At 30.9% G+C, this 15,109-nt stretch overlaps 1 protein-coding gene across 1 annotated transcript in view; it reads left to right on the top strand.

Annotated features, from left to right (window-relative positions):
• LOC126738515 (potassium channel subfamily K member 18-like) overlaps window positions 1-14,812 on the top strand; it is a 227,429-nt gene extending 212,617 nt beyond the window's left edge. Inside the window, exons 7-10 of the mRNA XM_050443884.1 lie at window positions 47-218; window positions 6,678-6,916; window positions 6,972-7,166; window positions 13,021-14,812. Coding sequence (XP_050299841.1) covers window positions 47-218; window positions 6,678-6,768 — 263 coding nt within the window. The 3' untranslated portion in view covers window positions 6,769-6,916; window positions 6,972-7,166; window positions 13,021-14,812. The remainder of the gene's footprint in view (window positions 1-46; window positions 219-6,677; window positions 6,917-6,971; window positions 7,167-13,020) is intronic.
• Window positions 14,813-15,109: the final 297 nt, after the last annotated feature.

Genomic DNA, 15,109 nt, shown 5'->3' with positions numbered 1-15,109 from the left:
TGGTAAAAGTTGGCCGTTCGAAATTTAGCTTTTTAAAATATTTTAGGGAGTTACTTTTGTTTCACCAGCCTAGGTACGATAGGCTTTGGAGACTTATTACCTGGAGAAAAAACAGAGGAAATCTCATTATGCGCATGCTCGGCCTACATATTAACCGGCATGGCCCTAGTTGCTATGTGTTTTAGTTTGGTGCAGGATCAAGTCATTGCTTTGTTAAGGTACTTAATACATTGGCATTATTTTTTTTATAATTTTAAAAGTGTAAAAAGCGGGGTAACTAAAAAACTTGCGGTTAACTTTAATTTAATTACAAGTTACTTATAAATTGATAAAAGTCCGACAAAAATGCTAGTCAATTTCGGTAACGTCGAGAAAGTAGTCTCAGACAGACTACATGGAGTATTCGGTCGTGGGACACGCAACTGCAGAAAAACCGCATGAGTTTCAATCATTTTTTATTTAAACTAAATAAGTATGATCTACGGTAATCTAATTTCTGTGATAGTACAAAATTAAAGTAAATGAAATAGCTATGAAATAAAATGAAACATAAGTATGCAAACGTAGAAAATGTAGATTAATGATACTTATCCTTTTTAACTTATGGGGTGGTCTGCTACCTAATTCGAGTATGGACGCAACTTTATTAGATCGGATCTTGAGCATCTGTTAGAATTACTAATGGCTTGACGATTTATTGATTTTATGCAAGTCAAAGCTAATATTAATTTACAAAGTCTCTCTTTGTTTACCAAATAATATGTAAATACTACTAATTTCGATCCTCTTATTTAAAAGATCAAATCCAAATTTATTAATAAAAGCCTCCATACAGAAAAAGTTTATGATTTTTTTACTATCCACAAAGTGATGTTTCACATAAAAATTCTAAAATAAAATCTAAAGATATATTAAGATTCCATTTAAATTAACGTCAAAAGTTGACATCTACTTCTTGACAATGCCAAAATTATTAGGTTATATAAGTTTCTTATGCTAGTGCGATGGGTATAAATGTAGGGCAAGGCCACCGATAACGAATTAATAAATTTTTGAGATATTGCAAGAAGTTAAATTGCAAAATGACAATATTAAAATTGACGTAGAAGCAATAAAAACAGATCTCAATAGTTTTCAAGGGAGAATACAGGAGCTGAAGCTAAAAATCATTGAATTTGAAGGCGAAAACTCAAAACTTCAAAAAAAGGTACAACAACTTAAGGAATCTGGTAAGAGAAATCAAATAGTTATATTTGGTCTACAGGAAAAGGCAGATGATCCTGTAAAGGAAAGTACCCTATGCTTATTTACTATAAAATTGCTTATTAAAATAAATTTCCAGGACATTGATAACATATACAGAGTGGGCAAAAAGGCTAGAGAGGCTGTAAGACCGACAACTTCTGCGTTTCTCGGATAAGCAAAAAATTCTGAAAAACGCTTATAAACTAAAGGGGACTGGTATAATTATTTCCAATGATTTAACGCCTCAACAACAACAAGTCCTCTATAAATTCCTTAAAATGGCAAAAAATAAAGGTTTTTCGGTTAAAATAATAAAAAAATTAATTAATAGTGAATAAGGATAGTTTTGTGGTGGCTGATTTGTTAGAGGCAAATGAAGTTACCTTTACAGAGTTCTTTGTAAGCAACTTTTTAAAATTAATAGTGCTCCCGCAACTCCGGAACCTCGAACCAAGTCTGACAAACAAAAAACTACCCATCACCCTCCTCCTAAACCTTCTCCGACAAGACCTGAGGTAAATTCGGGAAAAATCTTAAATAGTGGAAAAACATACCAACAAATTAATAATAATTATACTCCCAAACCCTCCAACATTGTTCCAGAACTGTTGCTGCAAGAAAGAATTCATCTTCAAGTTCAGGAACCTGTGTTGAGAAGGGGAAAAATTAACTATTTGAAAAATTTTTCCTACAAACTTTCCTATTGTGATTTTAAGGTATGGTTAATAAGTTATTTAGTGCATAAGACTTACTTCTTGTTAGACTTTTTAAACGCATTTGCTTCTCTATTTTTCGTAATTATTATAAAATATCAAAAGTTTTAATCTAAATTTATTTTGTGAGAAGAAGAAAGGATTGTTAGGTAGTCTTACAATGCATCAATTAAAAATTATCATTTATATGTGCGTTCTCTTTCGATGGGCTTCAATGAATTACGAAATATGGTTAGCGGAAATGAATTCGATATTTTTGCAGTTACGGAAACTTGGCTAAATGGAAATATTCCCACTGCAATGGTTTCTTTACTTAATTATAAATTTTATAGGCTGGATCGTGAGGGAAGGGGTGGTGGTGTGAGTGTATATGTACGCATGGATTTACAGGTAAAGGTCATTCTTAGCGATTATCCCAAAAGCAAGGAGGTCGAATTTGATTTTTCTGGAATTCAAATGGGTAGGCTAGAACCTTGTTGTGGTTGTTTTTATAGGGTGCCTTCGGGAAACCTGCAGGTGTGTGTGGAATGCTGTCTATTGTTATATGTAACTACTCTATAATTATGGTCCAGTAGTTTTTCTTGGCGATAGCAATATTGACCACAATGTAACAAATATTTTTTATGACTGTTTTATATCTTACGATTTTAGACAAACTATGGACAAAGCCATAAGAACCACTGCTAACACAGAAAAAATTTAAGACGTGATTTACACAAATAACTTTAATTATGTAACTTCTTCTGGAATACTTTTAGCTGACCTAATATCGGATCATATGGCTATCTACACCACGTTTGCCTACGGGCTGCCAAAGCATCTGCCCAAGGTATCGCGATTTTGTTTTGTAAGTTTAATGGTGATCTTTTTTCTGAGGATCTGGGAAGAGTGTGTTGGGATCGGATATTCTATATGCCTGATATCGAACAAAAAATCAATTATTCAAACTATCAAATATTGAAACTATTTGATCGGCACGCTCCCCTTAGGACCTCAAGAATTACAAAAAAGAGTTGTCCTTGGTTAACGCATACAATAAAGGCAGTTATGAAAGATACAGACAAATTTCTAAAAAAAATATAAAAAGGATAAAAATCTAATTGACTTTAACATACAAACAACTGCGTAATGCAGTTGTATCGCTATTAAGGCGTAAAAAAATGTATTTTTGGAATATTGTGAGACTAACAAAAATATAAAACAGCTTTGGAAAACTCTTAAAAGTATGGATATTCAATTTAAAGATAAAAATGAAATTCCTATCAATTTAAAAAAAACCTAATGATATAAATCAATATTTCTCCTCAGTCTTTAGGAACTCTTAAACCTGTACAGATCATGCCTCGTTTTTTAGGACTAATAAATTAAATGAAAATTGTACTCTTTACTTTCAACTTGTTAAAATAGTCAGCAATCTTAAAAGTAACACTGTTGGTTGTGATAACATAAACGCAAAAATGCTTAAATACTGTCTCATATAAGCATATAACCCATAATATTAACTGTTGTTTGGAAAGTGGTTACTTTCCAGAATTGTGGAAAATCTCTCATATAACTCCTTTAACTAAGATCAATAATCCCGAAGCATATTGGTTTTAAGACTCATTAGTATACTTCCTACAATTTCCAAAATACTAGAAAGGGTAGTATACATTCAGCTTTATGAATATGCCTCCAAAATTATTCTAAAGTCTGGCTTTCGAAAAGGACATAGTACAACGTCCGTATTATTAAATGTAATAGACGATATTTATAGGTCTCGCAATGTAAACAAAGCTACAGTCTTAATTCTTTTGGATTTTTCGAAGGCTTTCGACACTCTGGATCATGATTTGCTTTGTGCCAAGCTCGAATGCTATGGCCTTGATCCGACTTGCATTAAGTTTTTTTTTATTATTTGAGTGACCGGTATCAGAGAGTCGTGATTGGGGATATGGTGTCGGATTTGGTGCGCATTACTTCTGGAGTGCCACAAAGATCCATACTTGGACCGCTATTATTTTTGGTATACACGTCAGACATTTTTGGTTGGATTATATATTGTAGTATGTATTGTTTTGCTGATGATACCCAAATGCGATATTTATTTGACCTTTCATCCATTGCCGAGGCTTTTTATAGAAGAAATAAAGATCTTGAACAAATATATCAATATTTAAAGAGAAATAACCTTGGCCTAATGCAAAAAAATGCTTAGCTTTAACTTTTTGTCATCCAAAGCACCGATAAATGATAGAGGGCATTACTAATTTAAACATAAATTCTGAAAAGCGTCCATATGTGAGCAGTGCTAGAAATCTTAGGCTTATGGTTGATAATAACCTAAAATTCCGCGAACATGCCTCTTTTGTTACTACTTTAGATTTACTTATTAAAAATAGATTGCAGAAAACTAAAAACACTTGTAGATTTGTTTACGGAATAAGTAAGTACGATCATGTTTCTGAAAAACTGGTTGAGCTAGAATGGCTTAAAGTTGATAAATTGCATATTTATGCCTATTCAATTTTTATATGATCCCAATATCTCTATGATAAACTTGAATATCGCTATAATGCCCACAACGTTGCCTTAAGATACAGTCATAGATTTAGTATACCTCGTTTTCGTCACGCATTTTTTAAGAATAGTTTCTCATACATGGTTCCGTCTACTTATAACTCGCTAAATGACAACTTTAAGAATATGAGCCTATTGAAGTTCAAGAAATCGATTAAATCCTTTCTTCTATCTAGTGAATAGTTACTACCTGCTATGCGTGTTGTATTTCTTATAATTGGTTGTTTTAGATATGTGACTTACGAATATCGGTCACGTTTAGCTAAACATATTATTTACCTGCTTAATAATATTTTATTTTATAAGTGTGGTTGCATGTTAGATTTAATTTAATTTTAATCTTTCGCTTTTTTTATCATGTTTCTCTATGTTAGACTTAGTTAATGGTTAGGTAGATTAGCTTTGTAAAGCTAAACTTCGCCTTTTTTTGTTTACAAGAATAAAGACATTTATTATTATTATTATTATTATTATTATTATTATTATTATAAATAGATCGACCCTGCTATTTTGCAACAGTTTTCAATAACAGTTCAATAACAGTTTTCCTAAAACCCATCAATTATTAATTTCTCTCACAAGTAAATAAACTAAAGACAATTTATGTAAAAAAAAAATCCAACTTATGATGATTTTCCACAATAGAGACTAATGTCTCAGCTATCAATCTCTCGGCCATCCTTTAAACTATTGAGAGTATTGAAGTGTTTCTCCTGAAATATCAGAATCAACATAGGGAACTAACTGGGTCTAGGATTTCAAGTTTAGGCATATTTTAAATTTAAATCATGTTATATATTCAGCATAAGTCACTATTTCGAAGAATGGTACGGCTTTACTCTGTAAGCAGTACGAAAGGTCTGCGGATACCAAGTAACAGTGAAAGAATACAAGACAAATAAGATTTAATAAATATTGACATTAAGCAGAATGCAGTCACCTGTCACTCTTTGAATGTTATTAAAATGTAAAATCTAAATCTAAAATCGAAGAAATACGCTTCTATAGAATATCTGTTACAATTACAAGTTAGAGCTCAAATATTATGGTTTCATTAAAGAGTAAATGGTGGATGCTAGGCGCAGTCCATAGGATGCCAATATATGGTGATTTAACGCAACATGATTTTTTTTGTCAAAAAAAGATTATTTCGAAATGTTTACATAGAAAGAGGGACTAATTAAACTATGTTATAGCAACTATATATTAATGAAATCCTTTAGTAATTTCTTTAAGTACCTTAATATTTTTTTTTAATTTAGGGCGAAATTAATGTACTATTTAATACCATCTAAGTCATATTATTTCTTAGATACAAGCAAATTATTTCTTAGACAAAGATAGTTTATAGAATGCAAGCTATATTAAAATTTATTTCTTCACAAATATATGGTTGTGATATTTCAAGACTAGATAATAATTTAATTTTTCTTACAAATGTTCAAGGCTAAATATCAATTTCGTTTAAAAAATTGTATACTAAAATTGTAATTGTAATTGTATACTAAAGTCAACTTTAACGAAACAATAGACACCAAGTTCATGAATTTCCCTTTTTCTTATAACTAGCGAATAGGTAGACATAGTCTATTACAACATTTACAACAATTTAGTAAATATCCATAATTTGTAAATTCGTGGATTTCCGAACCAGAGAATCTACTAGAATTGGCCAATATTTAAAAGAAAATGTAAATCTGACGTACTTTGCCTACTAAGTTTTAAGATGCAAATGATCTAGAGGTAATAAAAAAAACTATAGTTTTATAGAATTGAGATAGTAAAAAAAAAACTAAATATATAAAAATTAAGCACAAAAATAACTAGGAGCATGTAAATATTAATGCAAATAAGGGAAATGTTATTTTACTATTATGATTTAAACATACATTGTTAATAAATACTATTATACGTACGTAGTAAATGCGTATACATCACATAAACTTTGACGATTACGTTATGTACTTTTACTCATACACTTTACCTATTTGTTTTCAGTTCAGAAATTTTAAAAGCGCATAATTGCTGAAACGATAAATAGGTAAAATAATACTGGGATTCAATATTGTTACCAAGTTCTTATATGTATCAATGTTGTTATCAAAGCTGTAACATATAACATATCATTTCTAAGGTCCACGATTTATCTCTTAATTTTAGGTATCTGGGAAGCTCTTGCTCTAAGCCTCTCCATGTAAACCATCAGCAAAAAGACGATGAAATCCTCAGTTCGGTGTTGCCAGATTCCTGACAAAGGCCTACTACGGAAGGAGGAGCAGCCCCTTCTAAGCTCATAGATCGCAGATCTCCTCCAATAATTCTGCATAATAGTTTACCACGAAAAAGCAACGGGAACTTTCAGAGAAACACACCTGCGAGACGATCGGCGGCAGGAGTTGGTACGAATGATAAGGTTCTGTAATAACTGATGTAACTGTGTTTTTTTAATTCTAGGTACGGAACCTTTGATCGAGTACTTCGTTCCTCGTAGCATGAGTGACTTCGACTTGTCGGTAGCGGTAGCAGATTCGCCACAGTTGCCAAATTTTCTACCTCTCACTGTGAGAACGTCGAGAAAAATGTCCAATAATTCGACGAAACAAAAGGAAAAAATGGTCACTTTTGAAGATGAGATGGATTCTCGACAAAGTAACTATATTAGTTGACTAAAACTGTCTCGGTTATTAACAACCACTTGTTATCCCTAGTTTTTCCCTAATTCCTACTATGTTCTCAACAAGAAGATTGGAGTATTAATAAATTTTTAGCTTTTTTTAGTTTCTCAATCATTTACTCAACTGTTTTCAATTCTTAACATCTTTCATCTTTTTACCTTTATTTAACTAGATGATGTTTTATTATCATTATTGTTATTTTATTGAACGTTTTTAGTTTTTATACACCGTTAATCAGTACTTTTCTTTTTACTTTATTCAGGCGTTTTCTATGTGGATCACAGATTTTATTAGGGCTGTTTTATTTTTGATAGTACCCTATCAAAATAAAATAAATTAAAAATCGAAATGATTGGGGTTTTTATAAGAAATTGCGTAGCTACAGTTGACTTAACAGAAGACTAATCAGAAGATAAAAAAGACCATATTGAGAATCACGTGAACGTCTTGGTAATAGTAAACAACTTTGGAGAGCAATTATTAGACTTCAAGTTAAACTGTTATGGTTCTAATGGCATTTCTGCTCATCAATAATCCAACTTATTAGAAATCGGGGTTTACTATATGTTGGGCATATTATTTCTAGTAGAATAATTTTAAATTCATAGTCAGGCTTTATTAAGGGATAGAGTATGACATTGGTTTCGGGAAATATCCTCTCTAATATAATATTGTTCTTAGAAGTAATTCAACGGTTTTTATTATGCCCCATTTTTCTAAAGATTTTCATACGTTAGATCATAGCCTAATTGGATTTAATTAAACTTCCTTCTAGTTCTTCTGACATTATTTTTGAAACCGAAAGTAAAGAGTTGTATTGGATGGCTTGGAATAGTGTAATTTGACATTCATTCAATCAGACGTTTCTCTGGTAATTTATTCTATTTTATTTATTCATACGGCAGATTTATTTTCTTTAGTGAGTCCTTTCAACATGAGTTACATTTTTATTTTTCTCATTAACTTAATTAAGACCTATTTAATATAATGAATACATTAGTCAAAAAAAATTAGTCTTAAATAATGGTAGATATAATATGATATACTTGAAACAAAATTTTTTGGAATTTGTTAAGGATAATTTAAGGGTACATAAGCTTAAAGTTATAAGTAGTTATCTGGGTTTGATTTTCGAAAACGATATGTGTTTTAGGACTCCTGAACTGATACTAAAAAGTAATATTTGACTCTGTATCCATGATATCTTTAGTATGATCTTTAGTACTTTTTATTTTAAATTATGGTAATCATATTTATTTTTCATGGCTGGACCAACTTTCAGACTTAAAAAAATTAAAAATCGTGTTGTAGGTTAACAAATTGGTCAATTTTCTAACGCAAAATCCTTCACTAAAAAATCCGTGCTGATCGACGGAAATAAGACCTTTGTTATGGTTAAAGAAAGACTGATTAACCAAAATTTATATATATAATGTACTTTAAAGAATATATCTGGCAATGACAAAGAATAGTCATGCTCTCCTCTTTTTTGCTGGTTTTGCGACAAAAAAATCTGAAAGGCAAGAAAGTTACTGATAACAGTGCCAACCAGAAACGGATACTCGTTGCATAAGAGTGAAACAGGTGAAAACTTCTTTTGTGGTTGTGTACATGAAATCGGTTTCTTTAGCACATCATGTTAGTATATTAATATATAGCAAGAAGAAGATGTACTCTGAGATATTTGCCTAAGGTTTCTGTGCCTTTTCTTCCAAGTTCTTCGATAGAACATCTTTAATTTTAAGCTCGATTGGTTGTGTTTTTTCTACAGGTTTAATCGATTTATCAACTGGTCCCCAATCCCAGCTCTAAGAATATGTCTTGTCCTAGAGCCTTAGTATTATCAAAAAATATTTTTTAAGGGCTTCAATTTGCTATTAGAGTTGTCAAGAAATAAAACAATTTCACCTGTTGTTGATATTCCAGTAGTAAGTCAATATTATTAGTGTTAAAATTCCGAATTTCTAAAGAAAGTAAAAAATCTTACCATGGAAGGCCTCTATCAATAAAAGCAAGGTATATTATCCACCATTTTACACAAGAACTTTTATAAGTCACTGATATTATTAAATATATATTGCAACTCTTTGATACAAGGTATTTCAGAGAGTTGTGCATAATTCAGGAGTAATAGAATCAATTTTTTGCTGAATATGATTTTTAAACTGAATTAAATTTAATGGGGTGTTGTTATAAGCTTAATTTTTTAAATAGCCTCACTAAAAAAAACGTTTGAAGCAAAGCCAGAACTTCTTGGTGGCTAGTTAATATCGCCTCGTTTTGGTATCAGTTTATTTGAGAACAGTGCTCTTACAGACTTAGTTACGGCATTTGATGTATTGTAAGTAGCCCCATCTTACTAAAACCATTACTGCTCATTAAAACCATCAAACGTTTGGAGGCCAGGGCCAAAAAAATTATGGATTATTATGGATTATACTTGACAAAATTGTCCGTTAACGTCTGTCGAATTACCTTCAAAAAAGTATGGGCCTATTTTGCCTCTGGAAGAAGTTGCTACCCAAATAATAATTTTAGGGCTAAGTAAAGGAGATTGATGTTTTTCTCGGGGATTTTCTTTCAACCAATAACGGCTATTTTGGCAAACATTAATCATATAGGATAATCTGTTTCCTTTAATTCTTGCAGATTTGAATTTCAAAAGGATGTAGATTCAGGTCTTTCTTCAAGATTCAAAAAACACTAGATTTATATCACTGGAGAACCACAGCATCTTTTTGCAAAGATCTGTGTGAATCTTGGCCAACTGCATCACGAACACAGTCAATATTTTGATTAGTGCGCATATTTCGTAAGTCGATATATATCGTAGATTCTTTTTTGTCAAATTTATTTATCCAAGATTTAATGAGATTGGTACTAGATGCTTTATCGACGTTACGAAGAGAATAACAAGTATGAAACCGATACCGAACTGCTATTTAGGAATGATTTAATTCATAAAAACTACGGACACAAAACGCATATTGTTGGGCATCAAACCGATTCATAATTGCTTATCAATTTTGACAATAAATATACAAGGATTGCTTTATCCATTGCGAAAATGTAGGCAATTTAATATTAACAGGTATAAGTTAAAAGTTATAAATAAAATCAAAGGGTTAAACTCTCTGAGACATCTGGTATTAGAATTTTTTAAGAAAATTTTTGTTAGACTAACATTGTAGCTAAATATTTATCCTGCATCTTCATCTGGCAATTTTCCAGAGGTTTGGTTTTAAGATCTTGCAGAATGGTACTGTTACACACGTACTATGGTACACCTAAGATTATATGGCAAGCCCTGTTTTTCACTATCCGGAGCTTCTGAATCTCTCCCAGAAAAACCAAGATCTGTATTTACCAACTAGCAATATAATAACAAGCCTATACCGCCTCACTTAAAAAGCCATCTCTCTCTGCCATATGGATAAACTGGAAGAAGTGGAAAATAGATCTTTTCGCATAATCTCAGGGGCACCATGATACCATCATCTTGCAAGATGATGGTATCATGGTATCACACCTCTGGCAGATTACCACATAAAGAAGTAGGGTAAGCAGCTAGCTTTTGCTCTATGTTTCCAATCGCCAAATCAGAATCACCTACTTCACCCTAACCCTTTAACCCAAACAATAAATAAATTTAGAGGCATAAATACATATTCATTATTTACATTAATAAATGCTTTCCAAAATATAGCCAAAAATCAAATTAGATTTTATTTTTACTTGCAACACCACCTTAAGCTAGAAATAGAACTTTATCCTTTCCCATCTACTTTAACTTGCCGTTATAACAGAAAACTACAAATCGCAATATTTAAAAAAGATTCTGACCTTGCAGGTATTTTTAAAGGTCAATTCTGAACTAGTATTCTAATTATAAGTGAGGTTCTTTCTAGTTGATTCACGCATAAGTCACATTTAAAAATAAAAATGGTCTTAACTCTGTTTAAAAATTCATGCTCTCTTTCGATGTTATTAGTGAGCATATATTAGATTTAATATATTTTACAAATTATTTAAGCTTACCTTAAATAAGACTTAAAAAATCTTAATAATAAACTGTTTAGCCGAAAACAGCTAAACACGTCAAAATTAAGATCGAGGGAGACATTTATTAAAAGAAATTGCGTTTTTCTGACGTCGTTTCCTTACTAAAGGTTATTTTATTCCCTACATAGTCCAATTTTTTTTTAATAATTTATTCTCGAGAATTATGAATAAATGTGGATAAAATATAAACGTTATTTTAAATGATAAAAATAAAAAGTTTCTAATACCTATTTAATTAAAGGTTGAAAATGATCTCCGTTGAACTTCTCAGATAAATACAATTATTGCTCAACGCACATTAACGAACATTTCGGGCGTTATTAACTGGCATTCATTAACAATTCTAGTTTAAAGATCTTCAAGGAAGTCAAGCTTTGTGGCAAAGACTTTGGTATTTAGATGACCTTATGAAAAAAATCCAAAGGGGTAAAATCGGGAGATCTAGCAGGCGAGTTTACGGAACCTCTTCTGCCAATCTATCGTTCAGGAAGTACGTTGTTTACAAAATGACGAACAGCAGTGGCATAATGTTGTGGCGCCCCATGTTGTTGAAACATCAATTAATTTTCTAGAAGGTTATTATTCTGTTCAAGTAGTTCAGTTTTTTTGGGATTGATGGCATTCTGCAGAAGTTCAAAGTACTTCTTAGGATTAAGATTGGTAATAATAAAAAAAAGGTTCAACAATGTGATCTCCTAGGAAACTAGTCCATACATTAAGTTTTTGAGGTCACCGCATATGCGTTTCTCGCAAAAAATGAGGATTAGTTATTGACTTTACCATGTAAATAAAAGGAGCATTTATCCGAAAAATAGACATTGTACAGCAAATTTTTCTCATGATATAACCTATCACTAAAGTACTCACAAAACTAAACACGACATTAAAAATAATCTTCATTTAGCTCATGTACTAGTTTGATTTTGTAGGCATGATGACTATACTTTTAAATTTTTGATACTTTTAAACACCCCTGTGGTAGCACTTTTTTTAAGCAGATGTATTAGGTTCTATCTCAGTATGATCCAACACTACAATTTCTACCACATCCTTTTTCTATTTTGTACTGACCATGTTTCGTAAAACTTCTTTACTAAATCCATTACATAAAGATGATTTACCCTTTTATCTGACTGATTTCCACTAAAAGCACGTATTGCTGCTCTAGCAGATTTATTTTATTGATAACAAAGACCCATCAACTTAATTGTATTTTGCAGCATATAAACCATTGTTATTAATACTATCAATATCACCAGGACTAGATTATGCAAATACTTCGTGCTACTGTTGTTATTGCTCACTTCAACAAAACACCGATACCAAAATCAACATAATAAATATAACACCGATATAAAGTAAAATAATTTAAATTAAAAGTAACATATTTTTCTTTAATTTAAGGTATCACTCGATCCCTATTCTCATTTAAAAAATTGACCTAGGGGCTCGGGGGCGTGAGGGGATGACGTCAGATAAACGCAATTTCCCTCAATAAATATCTCCCTCAATATAAAATTTGACGTGTTTGGCCATTTTTGGCAAAACAATTTTTTAAGAGTTTCAGGATGGACTGTTTTGTCTCGGACACCCTCTATAGTATTTGAAAAATAGTCTAGAATCAATTTGGAAATTCCTGCTCTCCTTCTATTTTAATATTATATATTAAGTTTAAATATTTTTTACGAATTATTTAGGCTTAGTCTAAATAGCTATAACAAGAAGTTAATTATGTGTGATATTTTAATAACATTCTCATTTATCAGGTAAGACGACGGACCTTCAAGACGTATTCATGTGACAAAAGGCGTAGCAATTACCGCACGACGTGACCACCACGCTGGCCGACTTGGCCAACCTGGAGTCCGTCAAGAAAGAGCTAAAAGCCTTCAAGAATTTTAAGTTATGTGAAGACCTAAAGCGATGTGAGGATAATTGTCCCTGCAATAAGGAGCACGACTGCGATATTTGTAAAGTTTTGGATTTTACGTTAAAAAAGGACAAATTATAGTTAAGGGTGTTGTTGGAGGGGGACGGGGATAGTGGTAGTAGCAAAACAATCAACTCTAAAAATGGTGAAAGTTCCGATAATAGTGAGGAGGACGGGAGTGCTGTAAATAGTAGGTAGAAAGTGTGCTCTTTTTTGGTTTGTTGCTAGATATAGGTTTTGGTCAACGTGATTTGTTTTTATCACTGGTCGCAGTCATACCTATTTTCCTTACCAAGGTACTAAGGTATTTAAACAATTTAGAGCCTTACTGACTTAGTAAAGCTTTGAATACCTTAAGTCAACATTCATCTACTAAATTGTTATGAATTTTAACAAAAAACTTTTGTTTTTTGAACATTATTCTCAGGCCAGAAAGTGGAAATTGATGGATAGAAGCCCAAGGATTTGTCTCTTTATAGGGATGTCATAAGGCGCAATCATGGGACCACTCTATACCAAGTTTTTTAAGCATAATGGTATTTAAAATTGTTCTAAAATGGTTGGAAATCAGTCTGTAGATCCCTTTTGTAATAATTTGAAAAAATTTTCAACCTGATTTTAAAAACTGTATTTTGGTGAATAGAGAGATCGAGCTAAAGCCGATTTTTTGGAGTGCGATTGAATGAAAATGAGTCTTTATATAAAACTTAAATTAAAAAAAATTGAGAGTATTAACTATTATTCAAAATTGATTAAAAAAAATTAAATCAATACTTAGGAGAAATAAATCTTGTCAAGATATAGCTCATAATAGGCTCAAACATATTTATTTGAACGCACAAATGTTTAAAATTAAATTCGAAATTTGAACTTAAAAGTAGTTTTTCAATTTCACATTTCAAATTTTAAAAATGTTTGCACTCTAAAATTTAGACATATTGCTTGCTGCTCTGGTTGTAGTGAAATAAGTAAAGCAGATTACTGGGAGGTTAAATGAATTAAAGGTTAGTTAAAATTAATTACCAATCTACATGTCAAAGATAATGTCGAATTATCAAGTGATACTTGTTAGTGTCAATAATTCTGTTGCTCGTTAACATTTTTGTAATTAATAGATATGTTAAATCGTTTACTAAAATTAAGAAAACGGAAGCTGGTTTAAAATATTATAAAATTATGTTTCAATATACCTATTACATTTTACTTTAGATAGAGTTTTAAATAAAATAACAAAATAACTAATTTGAGAGTAAGTTTTGAAAGCAATAAACTAATTCGTTAAATAGAAAAACAGTCCTTAAGAAATAAGTTGACTCTGAAACAGTAAGGCTGGATCTGTATAACTGATGCATAAACTGTAAGTAAACTTCAAAAACTTACCAAAATGTAAACATTAAGGGATCAAAACCAGTTTAAAAACAAATCACTTACATTTTAATAAATAAAACATATATGTATAAATGTTTTTACTAAATACTTTTCAGTGTACTGAACATTATATTACTCTTCTCGAGCACTTTGTATAATAAAACAAAGTGTTTATATAATAAATCTGCTCTATTAAACTGTAAATACCAAATATTATAATATTATAGTTAAAATTAATTTACGTTTGTTTTGGTACTACTTTTAACTACACTATAAGCATAGATTTTTTTAAACGTGTAAACAGTGCTAATAATGCATGATCCTTTACAGTCAGCTCATATAAAATGTTATAAATAAACATTAATAAAATGTTTTTGTATAAAAAAATATTGTTTTATTTTAGTGTACCGTATCTATTTAGGTTATGCATGATAATGGTTTTAGTTTTATAGTTTAATTGAAAATATTTATAAAATGATTATAAAATTGGTTTTATCTATTTAAATATTGCTTATCTATTTAATACAGAGTTGAACTTTTAAAAAAAATATTTGTTG

The sequence above is a fragment of the Anthonomus grandis genome, chromosome 7, assembly GCF_022605725.1.
Source record: "Anthonomus grandis grandis chromosome 7, icAntGran1.3, whole genome shotgun sequence".
Classification (NCBI taxonomy): domain Eukaryota; kingdom Metazoa; phylum Arthropoda; class Insecta; order Coleoptera; family Curculionidae; genus Anthonomus; species Anthonomus grandis.
This window is presented reverse-complemented; position numbering and strand designations above follow the sequence as displayed.